This window comes from Abrus precatorius, unplaced genomic scaffold (genome assembly GCF_003935025.1).
Source record: "Abrus precatorius isolate BTA unplaced genomic scaffold, Abrus_2018 Scaffold7, whole genome shotgun sequence".
Classification (NCBI taxonomy): domain Eukaryota; kingdom Viridiplantae; phylum Streptophyta; class Magnoliopsida; order Fabales; family Fabaceae; genus Abrus; species Abrus precatorius.
In genome coordinates this window covers 4151846-4176338 of record NW_020874417.1, presented here as the reverse complement: position 1 = coordinate 4176338, position 24493 = coordinate 4151846, and the positions used below count along the sequence as shown (strand labels likewise).

The following is a 24493-nucleotide window of genomic DNA, read 5'->3' as shown; positions in this document are numbered from 1 at the left end:
TTTTAAATAATGTACTAATCATGTAGAGAATATCTTCTGACTAGTTTTTGGTTTTTTTTTTCATGCAATATACAATAATTATTAAATTAAAACAAAATTTTAAAATATTTATAAGTTAGATAAATTTAAAATAAATAAATAATTTAATTATTTATAAAAAATATATTGTTTTATGAAACAATACTAAATTAAAGAGAATTTTAAAAATAAACTATAAAAAGATTCAAAATAATTTTAAAAAGAAAAAAAGATTCATAATAATTTTAAAACATAATTAAATTAAAAATTTAAAACTTTTTATGGTATATTTAAAAATTAAATAAAATTGGTGATATAAATTATAAAGGACACATGTCAAATATTAAGCGATCCATGTTATATGGCTATTGATACCCATTCAAATATAAACTTTTCAGCTATTAACATGATAACAAATTTTTGTCATTAAATATGAGCAAACGCATAATATTGTAATTATTTTTTTATTTAATTAACATATTAAATAATTTTAATAACTTTTTAAGGTGTATAATTTAGTAAAAAAAATATAAATAAGATTGGAGTAAATAGTAATCAATCAAATAAAATTCACACAGGTGCTTATTACATTTGGATATTTAATTTAAAAAATTAATTAAAAATAATATATTCTATACAGATTAAATAACTATAAAGCAAACTGTCTCATATATATGTGTGTATGTATTCTTGCGTGTAGAATACAGGGCCTCCACATGACCCTGCCATTGTTTGCTGAACCGAAAGACACAGATGAGCCTGTTTTTGACCAATCCAAAGCACGTTTTGGGTGCATTTGCACAATGGCCCTTTCTCCAGATTTTAGGATATGGTAACTGAAAATAGAGGTATATGCCAAAGCACAAATGGAAGTTTGTGACACAAACATGTAAATGCCATTTGCGTAGTTCTTACCAGTTTTGCTCTGACTACAGTCTAAACATGAGAATTCAGCTCTAAACTTCTAAAGCCCTCTTCTGTATCCATTTTCTTTACTTTTCTGAACGCTTGAATGAGTTTGTATATTGTTGAATCAAGTGTATGAGATACTAAAAAAAATCTTGTAACTATCGATGTAAGAGAAGAAATACGTTATAATTATAGAAAAAAATACATTTTCTGTTAAAAAATATAGATGATAAATTTAATATTTTTAATTTTTAAAAAAATTATTTCATTATCTTTTTTTATAAAATGGTTTAAAAACAATTATTTAGAGATAGAGAGTAAACAGCAAGGATTTCATTTTGTGAGAATATGACTTCCCTTTTGACCGAAAGTCACGAAATCATGTTTCCTTAAATGCTGGAATCAATTGGTGTATTTTGTCTTCACGCAGTTATAAGAGTAGATTTTTATTTTTGGGTTTTCAAATGTATTTCCAATAATACATGTAAAAAAAACATTAAATATGTCTATTAAATGTTTTAAATTATCATTTCAAATATTCAATGAAAGTATTTTATAACTGAGAGCCAGTAAATATTGTGCTTTTTAATAAAAAAAATTGTTTTTAATTTCTTAACTTTCATCCTTAGGTATACATTAAAAACAATTGAATAAAATTCTTCAAATTATAAAAATTAAAATTATTGATACTTACGGTTTGAAATATTAAAATAAATGTTATTCTGTTTACAATGAGTGCTGGAGATCTGGCCAAAATTTTGCTAAGCCAATTAGATACCCTTGCCAAAAAATATTGTTGTCTTTATTCTATCAAAGTACATGATAATAATTACATTCTTCAAATATCTGAAATTACATTTACATAAACACAATTTATTATATACCCATAAAAATCACATAATTCAAGTGAACTTAAAATATGAAAAATCATATCCAAAACCAAATTAATATTATTAAATTTATGTGTAAGATCAGAGATAGTTTAGCTGAGCTCAAATATTGAGGTACGTACACCGACCATAATTGAGTAGAGAAGAAGCCATTGACAAGGCTTTCTTTTCACGAGAACAATGAAGGTCGGCTACAAAGATACGTAAAGGATTCTCTTTTTAAGATTGTTTGTAACTGAAGCTCCAAGTTCCAACTTCTCAAGTAAAAAGCCTTCAAACTATTAACTGTTTCTCTCTCTTTTTTCTTGTGCTATATATATAAATATTCTGCAAGACATGCTATTAGCTAATATTGCATACCACCACTTTCTCCTATCTTGAACAACATGGCTCACCAGAATCACCAGAATCATAAAATAGCGGAGATAATATCTGAAGACGTTAATGACGAAAAAAGGTTATATGAGTGTGCAAAAAAGTATCAGAAGATAGTAAAACAGGTATCACCTTAATATTTGATTTACAACTATTATGTCTACATTTAAACATCAATTAATGTTGAGGCAACAAATTATTTTTTTCCCAGATTGTTTTCAATCTTTAGTGTTCAATTAAACATAAACACTCTTGTGGATCAACTATGCTTTCAGTTTGACGAGCTGGTGGGTTTGATGAACAATGGCACCTCTATACCAAAGTGGCGAAAGGTACTACTACCATATATTAGCTTCTTCTTCTTTTTTGTCAAATATGTAAATCTCTTTATCTTAACCAATCTCATACTATATTTTGGAGGTTAAACGTGTATTTGGATACATAATTTATTTAAACATTTATTCAATAGTTTTTTTATTTTTAAATTATGATTTACGTCATAATTTTAACAATACAGTTTATTAAAATAAACAGAAAATAAACTTATTATGATAAATTATACTAAAAAACTTATAAGAGTCATAATTATTTTTTACAACCTCTTCCAAACAAGCCTCAAGTATATGATTCTGTAACCAAACAAATGCCATACACTTCTTCTTCTTCTTCTTCTTTTTTATAGTAATGTCATGCATAATTTATGGTTATATATTCTTGAACACTGCGATGTAGGATTCTCAAATCTATGATGAATTCACTTTTAACAATCGCTCCACTCAATCTTAAATTTAGACTATTATATATAATTGTTGTTAAAACTTCTATCATAATTTTATGATACTATTTCTCACGTGAAGTGAAAAATGTTTGAATTAGAATTTTCTCATATTATTAAATTACATGATATGGTCATGCTAAAAAAGAAAGCTTCAATATTTATCAAGCTTAATTAGTAAATCTTTGTCCCTAATTAATATAATTTCTGACTTCATCGTTGTTTCAAAGGAGGAATGCAAGTGAGATAAATTTTGATATTTGTATTTGTCTAGTGCATCCAAATGGTGTTCTTATAACTTTATTGGCCTTCCCTCTTTTTCTCTCACACTGCAATTAGAGTCGAAGAGGGAGTGCTTCTGGTGGAAGGGCAACTGTTTCCTCAACCCAATCAAACAACAATGAAGCACTAGTCCAAACAGTGACCCAGTTTTTGCAAGAACTGAGAGCTAACCCTACAGATTCTGAATGCTCAAGGAGCACATCAGGTTAACAATAGTTATGTATAGTGTCAAGATGAAAAATAATCATTGTTGCTGCCAAACGTAAGTATTGATGTAAAAGTAGGACTCTAACTGTTGTAGCTGGTGGCCAAAGCCAGCAGCATGTAATGCGAATGAGTTTAACATATACGCTTCCTTTTGTGTGATAAAACAATATCTCATCCCCCATATCCCTTTAAATTTGTCCTTTTCTTTTATTTTTGAATAAAGGGACACAAATTAAGGAATTTTATTTTGTATTTTTAATTCTAAAATGTGTTTTAAATTAAGCATTAAACCTTTTGTTTTTTTAAATATGAGAAATGAATTTAAAAACATTATTTTGATATTCTTTTTAACTTTAAATTGGGTAAATTTATTTTTTTCAAAAATAAGAGGAAAAATAAAATCTTCATTTTAGTTATGTTTATATACTAAATAAAGGAGAAAACTTAATGATGATAAATTTTAATTCAAAATAAAGAGGAAAATAATTTGAAGAAAATATTTTGGATAAAAACAGAAACAATTTAAAGAAATTATTTTGAAATAAAAAGGAAATTAATTAAAAAATTATATTGAAATAAAAATTTAAAATTGATGTAACTATTTTAGAATAAACTAGAAAGATTTAAACACATTTTTTTAAAGTAAAAAAAAAAGTAAAATGTTAAATTAGAATAAAAGGAGAAATAATTTTAAAAATTATTTTATGATAAAAATTGGGAAGATTTAAACCGAAATATTTCATAATAAACAAGAATTTCAAAATTATATTCCAATAAAAGAAATTTCTCAAGGAGTCCATCTCTTACTTTTGCATATTCTAAGATGTAATAGAAAAAGTAAGTTACTTAACTTTTAACAACTAGAAATTGTTTTAATTTTTTGTATTATTAAAAAAAGTGACGATTTTATTTTGATTTTAGTTTTTAAAAAATTATAAAAATGAATTTATTTTAATTTTTTAAAGAATAATTTGTTTCATTAATTTAGATTTTTTAAAAATTAAAAAATCATTAGAAAAGAAATTTTGATTTTTAATTTATTTTTTAAATTAAGTTCAATTTTCATAAGTTTTTTTTATATTCTTGAAAAGAAACTAATTTGTTATTTTTAAGATTTAAAATAAAAAAATGTATTTTTTAGAATTTTGAAAATATTAAAATTTAAAAAATATTTTAAACATAATTAAATTTTAAAAAATTAAATATTTTTTAGATTTGTATGATTTTTTTAATAAAAAATTTATATTATATAGAGCACAACCATACACATACTCTTATAAATAATTACATGTAAAGAAAATCTGTAATTATAAATCTCGTATCGTTGTTTCTTTTTAATGACATATAAGATATATAGAAACAATTTTGTTTAAATCAGTGTAATTATGATAAACGATAATCTTATTTTAATATTTAACGTAATTATATTTAGTTGAGTCAAATTGGAGAATGTTATTATTATTATTATTATTATTTAAAAGAAAATAAAATATATAAATAAGAAGCAAAAAATGATGAAAAATGGTCCAGGTCTAAAGGGCGGCTAGAGAAGAAGAAGCATGCGGAGGCTCCGGCAACGAGCGGCGGTGGCGGATCATATCGTGATGGCTAGTGGGCAGTTTGGTCGTGTCTATTTGTATTTGAAAATTTTCCTGAGTTTATTCACGATCAGGCTGTGGAAGAAGGAGAGAGGTAATGTAAAACGACGTAGGTTTAATAATTTAAAGGAATTATCCTGAGGATTACTCGTATTTTTCTGATTTCATGTTTCAATGCATGAAAATCTGACTTTTGCTGGTTTAATCTACATTAGCTTTAATAAGATAAAGCTAAAAATACTTAAATTTAATTCAAGCTCTAATTTTAAAGATAAACTCTCTGTTTTATTGGCCTCTCTTTTGTTTCCATTTTCTTTACTTTTCTGAATGATTCAGTGAATGTGTCAGTGACTTTTTTTAGTGTTATCTTCTTATATGATTTTTTTTTTAATGAATAAATACTATATATTTTTTTGCATTGTACAATTATTATTATATTTAACATTTTTAGTGAATAATTCAAAATATTATATCATTATTTCAAATTTATATTAAATAAAATTGAAAATAAATTAAGAAGAATTTAAAAGTTAAATTAAAAATAAATACATGATATAAAAAAAATTATTTCTTACCATGCATTATTGGACATACATAAAAAAAATTTGAATAAAAATTTATATATAGTAATTTTTTATTAAAAAGTTCAATTTAATGTATTAATACTATTAAATTCTGTAATCTTTAACAAAAATTTACTATGTACAATTTTTTATTCTTTGTAATATTGCACTCATTAAAAAAATGATAATATTGTAAAATACTAAAAATATAATTTAACGTTAACCAAAAAAAGTTATGCATAATGATAAATTTTATGATACACCGGAGAAAATGTTGTATTATATCGTCTCAAAATTATAAAAAAAACACGTGACAATTAATAGAAATAATATTTTATATATATATATATATATATATAAAAGAAAGAAAGATCTTCTCAAATTAATATAAATCTAAAAATTTTTATACATAAACTTTTTATTTAACTTATATTTAACTGTTCTTAAAATAATTTAAAAAAAATTTACTTTGAGAAAGATTTCATCAACGTTTATGGTTGTCATCTTCCATGAACGGTAAGGATTTCATTTGAATATGACTTGCCGCTGAACCAATTGTTGTATTTTGTTTTCGCTTAATTATAAAAGTTGGTATTTATTTTTTTAATGTATGTTCAAATGTTAATAATTATTAAATGCACTTTACTAAGTGTTATATATTGATTTTTTTAAGATAATAAATATTTAACTTTTCAATACAAATTTTCTATTTTAAACTTCGTAATACGTATCATTGAGCACACATTATAAAAATTGAATAAAATTCTTAAACTACAAAGATTAATTATTTTAATTTTATAAAATAGCATTAATTATATTTTTAAGAGAAAATTATAATAAAAAATAAATTAAGGTAAGTCATTTTAAAAATAAAATAAATATTTATATAAAATCAATTCCTGAGATCTCACCAAAATGATTAATCATATTAAGTGTTAATTTTACTAAGCCAGTTAACTACCCTTCTTAGAAAAACTTCAAATATTGTCTTTATTCTAAACTAGACAAGCATAAACACAACTTATCACACTCATAAAAATCACATAATTCAAGTGAACTTATTTGTTAGGCCATAAAAAATTAAGGTGAGCTTAGAATATCGAGGTACATACACCGACCATGTTTAAGTAAACGAGAATCATTGACAAGACATTCTTTTCACGAGAACAATGAAGGTCGGCCACAAAGATATGTAACGGATTCCCTTTTGAGACAGATTATAACAAATACTACAAGTTCCAACTTTCCAAATCAAGTTTCAAACTATTTAACTGTTTTTCTTTCTTTCCCCTTAGTGCTATATATATTAACATACTACAATAAAGGCTCTTAGCCAATATTACATAATTCTACTTTCTCCTATCTCCAACAACATGACTCACCAGGATCATAAAGTAGCTAAGATAATATCTGAGGACAGTAATGATGAAAGAAGGCTATATGAATGTGCAAAGAAATATGAGAAGATAGTGAAGCAGGTATCACCTTAATGTTTGTTGTGCAACTGTTATGTCTACTAATGTTGAGGCAACAAAAATCATTTTTTACACATTGTTTTTAATCCTTAGTGCTTAGTTAAATATAATCATTCTTGTGGATCAACTATGCTTTCAGTTGGATGAGTTAATGGGATTGATGAACAATTGCACCTCTGTACCAAAGTGGCGAAAGGTACTACCATGGCCTAGTTTCAGTAATCTTTTGAGAGTCATAAGTTATTTTTCTCAATTCTTTCAACAAAAGCTTTATGTTATTTTTTTTCATTTTTGAGTGTAATGTCATACTCATACATAATTTATGGCCATATATTCTTCGAAACTATGAGGTAGGGTTCTCAAATCAGGGATGCATTCACGTTTAACAATTGCCCCACTCAATGTTAAATTTCTTTAATAATATAATTGTTTTCAAACTTCTATCATAATATTTTTATTATACTACTTTCTCACGTTATTATATGATATGGTCATGTTAAAAAGAAAGGTAAGGTCTTTATCAAATTTAATTAGTGAATCTTTGTCCCTATTTACTAAAATTTCAAAGTTTGCTACAAAGGAATGCAAATAAGATAAATTTTGATATTTTTATTTGTCTAGAGCATCCAAATCGTGTTCTTACTCATAACTTTATTGGCCTTCCCCTCTTTTTCTTTCACACTGCAATTAGAGTCGAAGAGGGAGTGCTTCTGGTGGAAGAGCAGCTGCATCCTCAAGCCAGCCAAACAACAATGAGGCACTGATCCAGACAGTGACCAAATTTTTGCATGAACTGAGAGCTAACCCTCCAGATTCTGAGTGCTGAACGAGCACATGAAGTTAACAATGGTTATGTATAGTGTCAAGATGAAAAATATTCACTGTAGCTGCCAAACGTAAGTCTTGATGTAAAAGCAGAACTCTAATTGGTGTAGCTGTTGGCCAAAGCCAGCAGCATGTAATATGAATGAGTAACATATTTGCTTCCTGTTGTGTGATAAAACAATATCTCTCCCCCCATATCCCTCTAATTTTGGCTAAGCAACCATATTAGCAATATTAACATGACTAATCTTCCCAATCCAGCATGCATATTGACATTTAACCCTTGCTACAAGTAAAATGGAAATACTAAAAGTGTTGCAAGTTCTGAATTTTATTATAGGGCATCATATTAGTCAATAAAAAGTGTAAATGTTAATTAACCAAATGCAAGCTGTATTAGCTAGATGCGCCCATTCATTATACACAATACAGAGGATAAGGGTAACCCTTTCTTCTTTAAAGAAAGTAACTTATCAGGCACATCCAGAGATTAAAAAAAATGGTTTTTCCATAATTAAGTACAATGGATAACGTAAACTCCCAAAAAGGGGGGAACTGATTAGTATGACTCATGTACCATTTCCTTGACGGCCCATGTCTCTAAGGTGAAAGTTGTATGCTGCAAATATGTTTGAAATACTTGTGCTCAAGAATAAATCACTTGAGAATGAAGTGACAAAAACTACACTTCACGTCAGTGCTTTCATGATCAGTTCATGTACCGTGAACTGCACTTCAACTTTTCCTCTTCAAGCTCTCTTTTTAATGTTTCCACCCTTTCAAGCAAGACCCCATTCTCCTGGTGGAAGGTCATTTGAACACACAAATTATGCATGCCCAAAGAGAGCCAAAAATAATTTCACAAAAACATTATCTTATTAAGAAAGAGTAGGAAATCATCAAAGCTTATAGACAAATTTATAGCATTTGAAAATAAATAAAATCAGCGTCAGTGGCAATAAAATTTGAAATTTGAAATTTGGGAACCAATTATAAGCTGCCCGCATTGTATCTCTGACATTAGCAGTTCACATTATGGTTATCCTTCAATGATTTTATTCTTGTTTCCCGAGAAGGGAGAAACAAATAGAAGATTATCATAGGGAAGCAGGATGAAGTTTGATTGATATTTTACGAAGACATACCTTTTGCAGTATTGCCAGTTTATGGTTAATGCCAGAAGCATCCTCCCCCTTCTGAGAGGACTCCTGAAACTGCAAAACACACGATTATACAGTCATAACAGGAAAGATAAAGGGAACAGTTTGCTATTTAATTGGGTGAGAAAAGAAAAATTGGTTTCTACAAGACTGTTTCATTGAGTACAACGCTATATCTTGGTGCAGACACACCATTACCTCACTCCTACCAACAGAAATTATAAAGGTTAATGTGTGTAGTGCCACCAACCATAATAGCACAAAACATGAAGCCGAATCTTTCTTCGAGCTCAATTTAGCAGGTAGAAAGTGAAAATCCAAATAAAAGTCTACCTTTTGAAGTTGCTGTAAACACTTTTTTCCCCTATCTACCTCCTCATCATACCTTAGCCTCCACTCAGCAGATTCATCCATTGCCTCCCTGTTAGCAATATCAAACTGTCGCCTGCAAACAGAATATTTAGTCCAAACAGCATTACAATTGCAGCTGGAACAATGCTATAAGGCCATCACTACAATGGCAATAAAGCACAAATTTGATCACAGAAAAACACTTCTTTTAGCAGTGCCAATTCAAACCATGAAATTGCAGGGAAGTCTCTTTGCAATATGAAACATGAGAACAGAAGACCCTAATTGTAATCAGTTTAGGAGCTTCCCCTTGAAAGACAATCCTCAATTAGTTTGATCAAAATTCAGAGAAATATGACAAAATAGTGAACAAATTAAGGGAATATTTTGATCATTTTCAAAACTATGAACCACAAATCGAAAAGAAGAAGAAGAAGAGGGTACCTTAAAAGCTCGGTGTCATCAGAAGAAATATTGTAATGAATAGCCCAAAGCCTGAAATAAACGGCAATACCCATTAACATTAGAAAAGCGAGAGCCACTAAGAAAGACCTTCTTTTCCCCCCCACCATTCTTTCTTCTTCTTCTTCTTCTTCTTCTTCTTCTTCTTCTTCACTCCATTTGATTCTTCTCTTTTCCCAACAACCTACGTTGTCAGTGACTCACACCTTCATTAAATTTTGCTTCCAGAGTTGTATTCGATCCAACCTTTTTTTTTTCTCTTTTTTTTTTCAAGTTTTACTAATTGCCTGATTTTATTTTGGGTCTGGAATGCATTGGGCCTGTCTAAATGATGGCTCCATTAAAACGCTTAGCCCATATAATAATGGGGAAATGTTGAAAATTTTGTGGGGAGAAATGAAACTCATCACCAATGACAGATCCAACCTACCTTTCGGCCAATAAATTAAAATAAAACTAAATCATAATTTAGGCTCGGTTAGATTCAACTTTTATTAATATAATTATGTAACTTTAAAATAAAAAAAAAATTTACAATATTTTAAAAGTTTAAAATAATTATTCCTAAAAAAGTGTGTTATTTATTTAAAAGTCTAAATAAATGAGTCCTTAAAGGTCCATTGACAAAGATGGGACAAAAAAAAGATGAAGTATATGAGTTTAATATAAATAGGAGAAGATAAAAATATTGGACTCTTGTCTCATTTTATAATTAATATATATTAAAATATTAAATTAAAAATATTATATGATTTTTTTGGGTCTATTTTAACTCAAACTCTCTTGCAGAATAAATTTTAAAATTTAAAAAAAATTAAGATGAACTATTATTATATCGTTTCTTTCTGGTTAAACAAATATTAAAAATATAACAAAATAAAAACATCATATTTTATTTTCTTATCATATCCTCTAAAAGTATCCTAAATGTTATTCTTTTCTATCCTATATACTTGTGTCTGGATGCATTTGTGATTCTCAATTAGGCAACTGATCAATAACTCTTTGCAAAATGGGAATTTCGAGTTTGAGCATCAATTAGGCAGTTTTATTTTGTTTGTTTTTGCAAGTGAATGATTTACCACTACCTAGTTATTCTTCTATGTAGTATAATTTACTATTTTAAAGAAATAAATTTATATCATTTTTTTTGTTATTTTACAAAGATTAAAATTTCATTCATATATTTAAATTAATTCTTATTTATCTAGAAAAAATAACACTGTCAATTTTGATTATTTTATGAAACACGTTTTGATAATTTAAACTTTTTAATAATGATGTCTTTAAAATTTTTATGTAATTAACTTTTTGGGTTCCCTTTTGTATAGTTTAGCTTCAACAATAGATATTGAGACAAACTAATAACACATTCTTAATTATTTATTAAATTTTAATCAATAATTAAAAATATGTTAAAAAATTCTGTTACTATCATTTTTATATATATATATATATATATATATATAAATATTTAAAAAAATAGATAAAGTTATTATATTATTCTATTCGATTTTTTTATAAGAAATAAAATAGAGTATTTTCTTAGTTCTTATTATAAATAATAAATGATAGATTTAAATACATGAATTGTTAAATTTTTTTTATACTCTTTTTTTAATTAGTATCATTAAATATATAAATTATTAACTATATTATTTAATATTATGAGTATTTTTAGAATAAAATTTATATTTATAAAAAAATATAATAAAATTAATTATTTTTTTATATGTTAATAATTTAATTTTTTATTTTTTATAAAAAAAATTGAAAGAATAATTATTTTTTAGTCGATTGTAGATGGACTTAGCTGAATGATGCGCTATCATTTTTACGAATGGATAAACACTAGGCCACATATGTTGTTACTAAGCCCAGAATCTAAAGCAGATTCGAACATGCCTATACCAATAGGTTAGTTCTACGTCCTAAAAGACAAATAATAAACCAATTGGTTAAAAAGTGTTTATATTGTCACTTATGTATGTTTTTATTTTGTATTCAGATTTTCATAAATTCTAATGTAATTGAAAATTAATCTCTGGTATTAAAACGTGTTATGATATATGAAATTGATTCTTAATGTTAACCAAACAAATACTCTACTCGTTTGATCTAATTTATACTAAAAAATAATCATTTCTTTTAAACTTAAGCTCAACCAAATATAATATTAATAATTTTGTACCAAGTATTAGTAAACACAACCTGTGCCAGAGAGCAAAGAGCGTCACCTACCCCATTTCAGAGGCCAAGTTTGGTGCTTATAATTAACTAATGAAAGCCCAAAATGGGTACTTTTCATTTCAGTTATGACTCAAATCAAAAGAAAAAAATCCCAAATATGAAGATAACCACAGGAAATTAATTTATGTTAGTTCATATGCAAAAATATATTCTGTACCCAAAGTAAAGGCATATTCTCATATTCTGTCCCACGAATCATGCTCAAGAATCACCTGAGAACTGAGAACATGCTTTTATATTTTATTTTATTTTATTTTAACGAAAATTTAAAATAAATTTTTTATTAAAAAATACAACAATACATTCCTTCCATATTTTTTAACTAAAAAAATTATTTTATTGAATTTTGACATTATTTCTCAGGTTCAATTTTAATTATTTAAAAATAAAAAATTTTACAAAAAAAATTAGTTTAAAATATTTTGCTAAAACTGTTTGTAATTTCGGATTCCAAAGTCCTACGATCTTCCCTAAGCAAAGAAATTAGTATGTAGCATGTGAATTTAAACAAACGAGATAATTCAAAATTGAAATATTTTATATATGTCGCAGTGAAGTTGGTGGAAGAACAAGGACTTATATATACTACATACTATATAGTATATAGCACACCATGTTTGTGTAGAAACAAAGCCGCAGGAACACATCAAATCAAACAGCTGCGTGCGCCCATTGTTGGATGCTCAGGAATCAAGAATATTCTCAAGTCACATTTTGATTCCCCAAAATTTTATCCATTGAAAACTACATTTCACTACAGTTAAGTCACACTTGAGCGAGAGGATCTGGATTTCAGTTTCAGACTAATATTACCTTTGCTGCCATGTTAGCTTCCTTCATTTCCAATTATCAAACCCGGATATAGACACACAACATCACCTTCGAATTGATCCTCTTTTCAACATTATCCTCGAACATTACCTTTATATGCTTTCATATATTATCTTATGCACTTTAATTTAATATTGATGACCATTCCTGCACTATGATATATAGTAAACACGAGAATAATGAAACAAGGGAACCTGAAGATTCTCGCATCCAAAATATTTTTAAAATCGTTGAAGGAAAGGGAAGCCTTGGAACCATCAAGAAGCTCACTGTTGTTGAAGCAATTCATGAAACTAAAATAGGATACAGCAAAAGCGTAATGGGAGGAATTAGATAGAGGAGATTTTGGAAAAAGTGGGAATTGAGACCAAGATATTGGCAAAAGCCAATGGTGGATCCTTGGCACCCAAAGGCAAAAGAAACTGGACATTTTAACGTGGTTGAGAGCTATGTTTTGGCAAATCTTGATTCCTAGACACACAATGAAGGGAACTTACTTTGTCTGGACTTGTGCCTTTGTTGGCTGCTTTATCGCGTTGTCACTAAGTCACCCCTTTATCAACATATGAAGCACACAAGATTTTTGCACAAATTGGAGAGGATTCACATCCAAAATTCTCTCAGTTTTAAAATGTGTCACGGTTAAATCTACGTGAAAAGTAATAAACTTAATGAGTTAACTAACTCATTGAATATTTTCCAATGTTCAAGCATACATATCAACATGTTTATTTTTGTGCTCTTGAACTAGGATATTGTATATAATCTTGAATATTAATATATAGACCATATTGATGGCTACAGCGAGAATTGTTACCAATATTAAATATAATATGTTGATACAAATTTAAATTTTAAAGTGGTTATATATAGAATAAAATAATATAATTATTTATTAAATATAGTTTTAGTCATTTACTAAAGTTACACTAGAGTGATTACATTTTAATGACCGACTATCGTCATTTTTAGAGGACCGTTTAAATTTTAAAAAACTCTAAAAACTTTTAATTTATAAACACATATAAAAATAAAGTGCTCATCATAATAACGTTACTCAATTCATAGTGACTTGATTTTTTAAAAAATTTTCTTTAAACTAACAAAGTTAGGTTTATTTTTCACGCTTCTTTTTTATTTCTCTCTTTATTAATAGTAATTTTTAAATTTTTTTCATTTATTTAAATATAAATTATTTAATTAACATGACATATAAACTTGTATTCTAATGAAACAAAGAATCGATTACATTTTATGATAAAAAAATTCATGAAAAAAAAATTAAAATTCCAAACATATAAATTTGAGTTTAAATATAACAAAAAAATTAATTTTAATTTATAATAGAAAATTCATAAAAAAAATTAAATTTTATATTTATAATTCATATTTTAGAGAACAATTATAAAAACTACTGTATAAATATATCCACCGAATAGTTAGAGCAATTTGAATTACTCCTCAAAACATGCATAATCATTTTTTTTTTGTAGTATTTGTATTCAATAATGTGTTCCTATATGTCATGTATAATGAATTTGACATATCATGTATTTGCTAAATTTTTAGAAAGAATACATTAATATACGAAAAAAGGAAACTAATAGAAAGAATAAAAATAGATATAATTGTATTAAAAAATGGTGCAAAATTATAAATATTCTTAATTGCACTCCCATCACTTGTTTTAAGTGTAATATGATTAGAAGAAGCAATAAATAACTCTAATGAGTAATAAAGTTTTAACAAGTTATCTTTACTGGGGGAATGGAAATAGTAATTGCTAAAAAAATTGTAATGTAATGAAGAAATAAGTGAGTTTTTTTTTTTGAAAAAAGAGAAATTATTGAGTGGAATTAAGAATAAATAAAAGTACGGTATTTTTGGCAATTGATCTCTTGAAATTCAACTCATGTCTCAAGAAAGATGAGAAAATTTTGATAATGCGAGAATGAGAAGAAATTCTAACAAGATACAATAGCATGTTTTTCTCTTCAAATCCAAACCACGTGCTTCATGAAATATACAATAGCAAAAATATGAAAAATAAATGCAACGTGACAAAGCAAAAATTAAAGATGAAAAAACCATATGAATACGAACCGCACTTTTTGACTTTAAGTTTGTTTGGTTTTTGATTAATTCGCTTTGACTACTTATTTTAATAATGACGCGTTGTATTAACAATTTATAAACAAATACTAGAAAAATTTATTTCAAAAGTTTAATTTAAAATTTTTCTACTAAAAAATTAATAGAATAAAAATTTAAATCATTATAAATATTATTTTGTAAAATAACATTTTAAATTTTTTTATTTATTAATTACTTTAAACTTTACTTTTTCTCTATTAATACAAGTTATTTATATATTTTATTTATTTATTTATTATTATTATATAAATTCTTTAATTTATATTTTTAAAATTTATCACAATTAAAAAAATTTAATTTAAATATAATAAAGGTATAAAAAAATTATACTATCATTCAAACATTTCAATATTCTTTATAAAATGAGATTTATATTAATAAAAATACTTATTCATTAATTATGTAAGTGAACAAAATCATTGTTACTTATTTGATTATTTATTGTTAAAAATATTTTTAAATTATATTAATAAAACATATAATTATTATTTTTATTGATATTGATCAACGAGTTATTTATTTCTTATAAGAAAACAAAAAGCTAAAAGTAGTATTAGATTATCTTTTGTTAGTATAATTTTTCAACAAAATTCAAACTATTAGTATCAACGTTACGAATTATACTAATAATATAATATGACATACAAATAAAAATAGAAAATTTATTAATAAAAAATTAATTTTTTAAGTATTATTACAATATATTATTTGCTAATATAAATTTTAAAAGTGCATATTAATAATTTATTTTTGTTTAATAAAGGCTACATAAATAAATATTATTTTTTATCATTAATTTTTTTAAAAATGATAATTTTTTTAGTGATGTATAAAAAATAGATCTTGATGAAACTGTTGATGTGAATGGTTAAATATAAAATGAAATTAGCATAACTAATAAGTCAAAGTTTTATGCATTATCTCTGTTAAACTTTTTACTTAATCATATTTTTAATGAAAACAAAAGTAATCTTTTAACAATTTTATTTAAACTAAAAATTTCTAGAATATGGTAGGGTTAATTATTTTTTACAATATTTTTTATATAGGCCAGATAAATTTTAAGACTTTAAAAAAAATATCAAACATCTATTATTCGACTAATCATATTTAACATATTGTTCAATAATTTAAAAATAATTTATTATATTATAGATATAAAGTATAATAAATATTTTTAATAAAAATTTATTAATTTCAAATACTTAAATTCAATCTTATACGATTAACAAAACTAATTTATTTATTTTACTTAAAAATTAATAGTCATATATATAATATATTATAAGACGAGTCTTGTTAACCGGTACCTATTAACTAAGAATTACAAATTAGAAAGCTTGTTTTGAAATTTTTGGGAATACATTTAAAAATACAAAAAATGTATTAATAACATTTAAACATTATAAAATTTCTATTTTTTCTTATAAATCCTTTTTTTAAGTGGTAAATTATCTTAATTATTAAATAAAAAATTAAACGTATTATATATTTTCAAAATAATACATACATATAATTTTTTTATTTAATATTTCCTTTGTAAATTGTAGGATAATTATTAGAAAGATAAATAAGAGAATATAAAAAATAAAAATGTTTTTAATTTCTTAACTAGTGTCTACTATAAGTAGCATTGATAAACATTTATTTATACTTTTTCACTTTTATTTATATAAAAAATTTATTAGTTTATTAAGATAAATAAAAATATTACATGTTATAAATTTATTTTATTTTTTAAAAATATACATAATATTAAATTAATGTCTTATATATATATATATATATATATTGAATAAATATATTTATATAAAAAATATGTTAATATTTCATTAACACAAATATCATAATAAAAGCTTATATATATATATATATATATATATATATATATATTATTTTTATTGTGAGATTTGTATTAACGAAATATTCAACTGTACAAAATTATGATTTCTAAATAAATCTATATTAATTTTTAAAGATATCATAATAAAAGCTTTCATTAATTATTAATCCATTAAAGTTAAATCTATAATTGACTATTATCGTGTTAATCATGCGTTTGACAAACGTTCAGATCAAAGACATGAGAATATTATTTAATGATAAATGTTATCCAATATTTTTAAGATTTTAGTTAAGGAATTAACATTGAAATATTTTTGTCTAAAAATATATTAATGTATTTTTTAATAAAAATATTTTATTTTAATTTTATTTCTCAACCACTATTTATATGGCAATTTATTATTTAATGGCAAATGTTATCCAATATTTTTAAGATTTTAATTTTATTTCTCAACCAAATAATATTTTTCTTTTTTAATTTCAACTATTTAATTGCTATATCACAAAAGTGAAAATGAGTTTTATCTACGTTCTCAAAATTTTATTAGAATACCCATTAAGTAAATTTGTATATTAGTGTTTGAAATTGTATGAATTACACATTCTAATCTCTAAATATTAATTTTTTTTATGCTTTTACAAAATAACATCTACTTTAACTGTGTTTAATGCAAAACAATAACAAAAAAAAGACAAAAACTACTATTTTACAAAATGAAGACTAACAAGAAGTTATAAATTTTCAAAAGTTGAAATACCCCACCTATATACTCTCAAAGACAAACTTAAGAATTTATACTATCTTAATATCAATTATTTCCAGCCCAATAATAAAAGTAAAAAATTAAAAGGATTCTTGGAGAGCGATGATGATGATGATGCTACTTTACCAAAGGAAAAAGTTGTCTCCTTTGTGAGTATGGGGAAAAGTTGGGTAGGAATGGTCAGGGTCCTATTGATTCTTACATGAATGTTACTCAAAGTCATGTTATAGCCAAGCAGTACCTTTCTTACCAACTAGTAAGTTAACCACCAACCTCTCTTATCCATGGAAATTCACCCACCGACGTTTCCCATTTCTCGCTCTCTCTTCTTTGTTCTCTTCTCATTCATTCAATTCAACCAATCCTATTAAACGCCTTGTCCTCTTCTCGCTTTAACTCCATTTTACATTCTCATCATTTAAACACACAGAATCAACCAAGAACCAAGAAAGAACAAACATGGGGCCGCGAAATTAAATCCACCAAATCGAATATTATATTCATTAATAGGTACCATATTATATAAAAAGTCGAAGAGCTCATTACAAGCATGAGTGGTCCTTCTTTAAAAACACTAGACACCCAAAACGAGGATCATCTCCTAACTACATGATGATCATGGATATTACAAAAAAAAAGGTTCACTAAACAAAGCATATGGATCATTTCAATAGCTAGTTGATCGTTTAACAAATTAATATCGTGTAAACCAAAATTTTCCAAAAAAAATAATTCTGGAACCCGATCCACAGCTTATCTCTATATATACCCCGATGTTATTCTATAACAAGTCTTCAATACTAGTTAATCTACAACTCTATAACACTAATTATTGTCTTTAATTAATTAAATTAATCTTCAAACCCCACTTTCTTCCAAATGGCGTTCCTTACACTACGCAAGTCTCTTCCTTTGAGAGTTCTTCCAATTCCTTCATGCACCGAAAAAGAAGCTCCTCTTGTTCTAGCCAGATACTCATGAGGGGGTACCCTAATTCCACCACGGTGTTCCCTGTGGTTTTCTTCATCGTCAAAGTATTCTTCATCACTCTCACACTTTGGGTGCTTCTTGTAATCATCCTTCAAGATCTTCGACCAATCAGGTATGTTAACGGGCAATGACGCTGGAGCCATGACTCTTCCTCCTCCGTTATCCACTTTCCTTGAAGCTCTCTTCAAAACGGATCGTGAACCTGAAGGTAAAGCGTTCTTGCTCTCAGTTAAGGTGGTGGAGGAGTTCCACAACTCTGCTTCGTCGAACTCGAACAAACCCTCTTGGGTTGGACTCAAATGGGTCTCTGTGGTTTCTGGAAAGATGTGACTTGGCTTTGAGAGAAAGCTCTTCCTTGACGCCATTGAAGAAACCTTTCTCTCTCTCTCTCTGGTTTTGTTTTGTTTCTATGTAGTTGGTGGTGCCTTTGGTTTCAATTCCCAAGCCTTCACTACTACATTTATTTATATTGCTTTCGTAGTAATGGATAAAGCTAACCCCTCTCCATCTATTCGCTGCTATTGCCCTCACAACTTTTAACGTGAAGCACCGTTTTGATCTGCTTTACCTTTGATGAACACGGATTCTATATAAATTATTCTATTTCAGATTCTCTTCCTATTATATTTGTTCTTCACTGTTTTTTTTATTACAGAATTTATATATGTTTCTTTTCTATCTCTATTTTCAATTTTCTTACTTTTTAATACTTATTCTCTTAATTATTAAATAAAGAAACTATGAAATATTTTAATTTTTTAAGGAAAAAAAATATTTTTATTTATTATTTATTTTATAAAATGATAAAAAATTATTAAAAAGACATAACAAAACTCTTTCATATTCAAAAATGAGAATGAATTTAAATTTATGTATACATAATTTAATTCATAAATGCACTAATTTCACAATAAATTAATTCTTTTATTGTAAATTTAATTAAATTTATGGAAATACTACTATTGATATAATAATATAATAATATTTTAAGATACATAAAAAATATAATAAAAACTTGTTTAATATAAACTTAACATTTTTATATATATTTTAAATTAATCTTAAAGAATAATTAAATTATATACAAACAAATACACAGAACTTTTAGAAATAAAAAAACATACATAGTTGTTAGACGAATGAATAAAGTGAAGTTGGTAGACGATGGAGATTGTGAGGTGTATGTGAAGAAGGTGGAAGTGCAAGCATGGGATGGGGACATAAGGGTTGAGTTGACATAAGTGAAGAAATGGATTTGGCAGAGCCAATCCACGAAAGAACACGTGGCAAGCTAGCGATCCAATTCTCATAATCGCAACGAGTGAGTGTGAGAAAAGAGACAAATAAGGGGCAAAGTTATCCAGTTGGGGAAAACACACACGTGGACCAACGCGATGCTTTCTCTGCTTCATCACTGAACAAACAATGGAGACACTTTTAAATACTGCTTCACTCAGACAAGACTTCTACTTTTATACTGTCTCTATACTGTCATTAATTATTGCGTCACGTCACTTCCTAATGGATATTACACTCATTAATTTTTTGCTAAATTATATGTTCTTTTCATTTTTTTTATTTCTTAATTTTTCAAAATTTTAATTCTTTTTCTTTTTATTTTTATTTTTTTAGTATTTTATAATTTTTCTATTTATTGAAAAAATTTGTTAATATTTTTTTTCTGTCAAATTTTTTCCTTCACCAAGGCACACATGTTCCCCTCTCATTCACTCACGTCAGAACACGACAACACCAATTAAAAACCCCATAAATGTAACCACAGATCGTAAGAACAAAACCTTTGACAACGAGCAAACCGGTCACCCCAAGGCCCAAACCTACGTCCAACCTCACCAATCATTGTAGATAATGTTGACAAAATATCTTATTCAATTCGTTCGGATTAATCCTTTACAGATAATAAATTTTAAGGAATTTTAATCTAATTCAGACTCCTAAGATATAAAATTATGTTTAAGTTTGACAAATAATTATTTTTTAAGAATTTTATAAGTTTTTGCGGCTATGCCGTCGTTAAGTTTAATAAAATATTTTTCTTAATTTAACTCAAAATTTAACATTTTATGGAATGAATTGCACTAATTGGATTAACTCATTTCATCACGTCACCATTTCAGCCATTCATTTTTAACAGTTAGGCGATTCTATCATAAACTTTCAATCACTTAGCCACTAGTTTAGATTAAATAGATCAAGAGATCAACTTCTTGTAACACACTTATTATACTCTTGTTGATATACTCTAGGCATGTTTTTTCCCTTTTATCTTATTTCCTTTTTGATAACTCTATTTTTTTCCCACCATGATATCCATTACATCTCAAAGCATATCTAAACAGCAAAGTGAACATTCTTATTCTTATCTTATATTTTCTTTATTATCATTTATCCGTTATTTTCTCAAAAAATACTTAAGAATCATTGTTTTCTTTCATCTTCTAAGAATTGCCACACCTCAATAAGCTCACAAATTTAAGAATCTCATTTATTGTAACACATTGTTAAATCATTTTATAAAAATCGACAAGCAAGGTTAGTAATACACTTTTTAACACGCTTTTTATAGCATATTTTTTTATAATTAGTTAAAGTTTATTAAAAATTATAAAAAATAAATAGATTTCACTTTTAATTAATATTTTTTCATATTATTTTAATTTTCAATAAGTGTATTAAAGAGAACATGTTCTAACATTCCTTTCAAAACAACGATCGATGCACAGTAAACACCCTTGATAAGGACATCTCTTCTTGTGCAAGGGGGCAATTGTTATGAAGTAGCACCAATAAAATAGCTTGCTCCACAGGAAAAGATGTGCACCACTTTTATGAAAAAGTAATTAAAAAAAAAGACGCAAAATTTCCTAAGGAGAAAAAACTTACATCAAATAATGAACACCTTGTGGGAGGTAGCAGACAACTCGTTGGAAGACCTTTACTTCATTTGATATTTGACACCATTCTATATTGGCTAATTAATGTGATATCATATTAAAGGGAACGAGGGTTACCAAGAGAGAATGGAGAAGAAGAGATAAATAAAGATAGAAAAACATGCTAAAAGACATCCAAAGATTGCAACAATGTACTGCTTTTGAAGAATGGAAAGCCATCCTTTTGCGGTGTTTAATCCCAATTAGTGTGAATTGGGAAGGCAATCTATTTAGAAATAGAACATACACCTCAATAAATATGCAAGTCCTATAATCTAGTTATGAAAGTATAGAGTGAAAAAAAATATAAATTATGTAACAAACATTATCTTTTCCATGCATCACCATTATGAACTTTTCTTGCAACCATCACAATCATACGGTAAAAGAAGAAAATAAAAAGAAAAAAGAGAAAGAAGAAGGGATAAAAGAAAGAAAAAGAAACGATGTAAATAATATACACAAAATAGGATAAAATTATTTAATAGAGTTAACATAGTTAATAAAAACATTATTTTGAACCCGTTTAAAGATTAGAAAACAAAATTAAATTTTTTAAAAGTTATAAAATTAAAAAGGGTTAAAAGATAATAAATATAAATTTATCTTAAATTTTTTATAAAAAAAACAACATAAAAACTTTATTATATGTTGATTTATGTGATATTATTATGATGAATATTGTTATAAATTTATATTGTTTAGACAATAACAGGTATATTATTTAATTATATTTTAAATAACGTAGTATACAGTAAAATTAAGTTAAACAATAAGGTTTTATTTAATTTTTGGATTGTATAAAATTTATAAGGCTTGATATACTTTATGAGGGTTTCAATTTCAATGATTGAATTAATATTTTTTTTAATAAAAGTTAGTAAAGATATTAGTTTATTAAATCATTCACCTAGTATGATTTCATCGTACACACATTAGTTAAGTTTTTAAAAATACACTTAATTTTAAAGCAAATTATACTCACGCGTGTTAAGATGTCATAAAACTCTACTTGATATCCCTTCCTTTGTTTTGATTAAATTTTAACCTCTCTTGATTTATATAATCATAAAATTGATATAAAAAGATATCTTACTACATAAAAAAGTTGTGCGTGTATGGGTGTAATATACCTTATTTTGAATCTACTTTGGACGATTTTTTGTTTATTATCCATTTATCATGTCTTATTGCATGTTATATACTTGTTAACGTTAAAATCAATTTCTTTTAACAATATGACAACATAGTTTACATGATTTCTTTTGATGTAAACTAAAAAAATTGCATTTATCAACAAAAGTAATAATTTCCTCCATACTTAAAAGTTAAGTAATTGCTATTGATACCCTTAAATTTAAGAGAATATTTTATATTTTTTAATTAAATTATTAACTTTACTATCTGTTAGTATAAAATTAATAATATTTATTGTAATATTCATAAATTTGAAAAGACATTCTATATCCCATTCAAATTAACAGTGATAATTTCTTTAATATTTTAAAAATAATAATATTAACATCTTTAAACACTAACTTTATTATTTATCAATATAAAATTAATTAACAAGATTATTTCACACAAAAAAAAAATAACAAAATCTCTGAACTATAAAAAACATTATAAATTGTATTAAAATTAATGATAATAATTATTTTATGTAGAGGTATCAAAATGCCTTATTACAAAGGTTAAGTAGATTTTACTTAAAAGTTATTAAAATAAACCTTTTTAAACAAAACAAAATTTCTCAATGTTGTTGTTTATCGGTAACATAAATTAGATGATAATATAAGAACAACAACAATGACAAATTAAAAATTACAGACGCGAAGGAGAAATTAGAGCAAGTGTCTGTAATATGCATGATTCAATTTGAAGATAACGATACATGGGCTGTGAGTGGATGGGGATGAGGTGTCGATCCAAAGTAAACCGAGAATGCTCTAAGATAAAGTTTTTTATTTTAAAATTAAACAATCTGTTAAAATCTTACGCGCGTCTGCATTGAAATTATATGATAAGAACTGCATATGTTTATTTATATATATTCTCAGAGGATTATTCCATGAGCAATGAAAGATGTGTCCTATTGCTTTCATGTTTCTAGAAAATATATAATAAATACGAAAATAGTTTGAAGCATTCATTCTGCATATTATTAGTTCAGAGATGTGTGTATTCGTGACAACCATGTCAGTAAGGGTAAATTTAGTTAAATTTCTAGAAAAAATTATTATAAAAAGTTGATAATTTTGTTCATAAATTAAAAATACTTCATTATTTTTTTAAAAATTCTGTCAAGAAGATAAATTATTTTTAACTTATCAACAAAATTATATGTGTTTTATTTTAATTTTCTGTTTATGAAGACTTTTAAGCAATTTTACCAAAATTGAGCTAAGTTATTTGATTTTCAAACGTGACATAAAATATAAAATTTTACCAAATCCTGAACTATCTCTTTGTTTTTTAACGGATTGTTGAACTAAATAAAAACAATTGTTTTGTAAAAATTCTAGAAAACAATTTCGTACCAGCTATCATATAGTCTAAAAAGTCATAATTTTATACAAGATATTTATTCTTCTAAAAGAAATCATATAACACACTAAAAAAACCAATAATATTAAGAATTGTATTGTTTATATAATATAGTTTTATAATTTTTTTTCACCATATTGCTTATTTTATTGCATAGTTTCTCTTCTTCTTTTTTTTATTTCTATCTGTCATTATTGTATATTAATTTTTTATTTTATTACACAAGAATAACTTCTCGATTATTAAATTCAAATTGGGTCCCCACGAA

At 25.8% G+C, this 24493-nt stretch overlaps 2 protein-coding genes across 3 annotated transcripts; both read right to left on the bottom strand.

The window, feature by feature from the left end:
• Window positions 1-8234: 8234 nt before the first annotated feature.
• Window positions 8235-10158, bottom strand: LOC113873021. Of its 2 annotated transcripts, none has more exons than XM_027510961.1 (4): window positions 9873-10158; window positions 9411-9522; window positions 9063-9131; window positions 8235-8716 (listed from the first exon to the last, which is right to left on the bottom strand). In XM_027510961.1, the coding sequence occupies exons 1-4, from the start codon at window positions 9998-10000 to the stop codon at window positions 8627-8629; spliced, it is 399 nt and encodes a 132-aa protein (XP_027366762.1). In that variant the 5' UTR covers window positions 10001-10158; the 3' UTR covers window positions 8235-8626. The 2 variants fall into 2 exon arrangements, with proteins under 2 accessions (XP_027366762.1, XP_027366763.1); XM_027510962.1 differs by having other exon boundaries at window positions 8534-8716; window positions 9063-9122.
• Window positions 10159-18217: 8059 nt separating this feature from the next.
• LOC113873504 lies at window positions 18218-19157 on the bottom strand. The gene has a single exon (XM_027511647.1). It carries the CDS (start codon window positions 19087-19089, stop codon window positions 18586-18588), a length of 504 nt encoding a protein of 167 aa, XP_027367448.1. The 5' UTR covers window positions 19090-19157; the 3' UTR covers window positions 18218-18585.
• Window positions 19158-24493: the final 5336 nt, after the last annotated feature.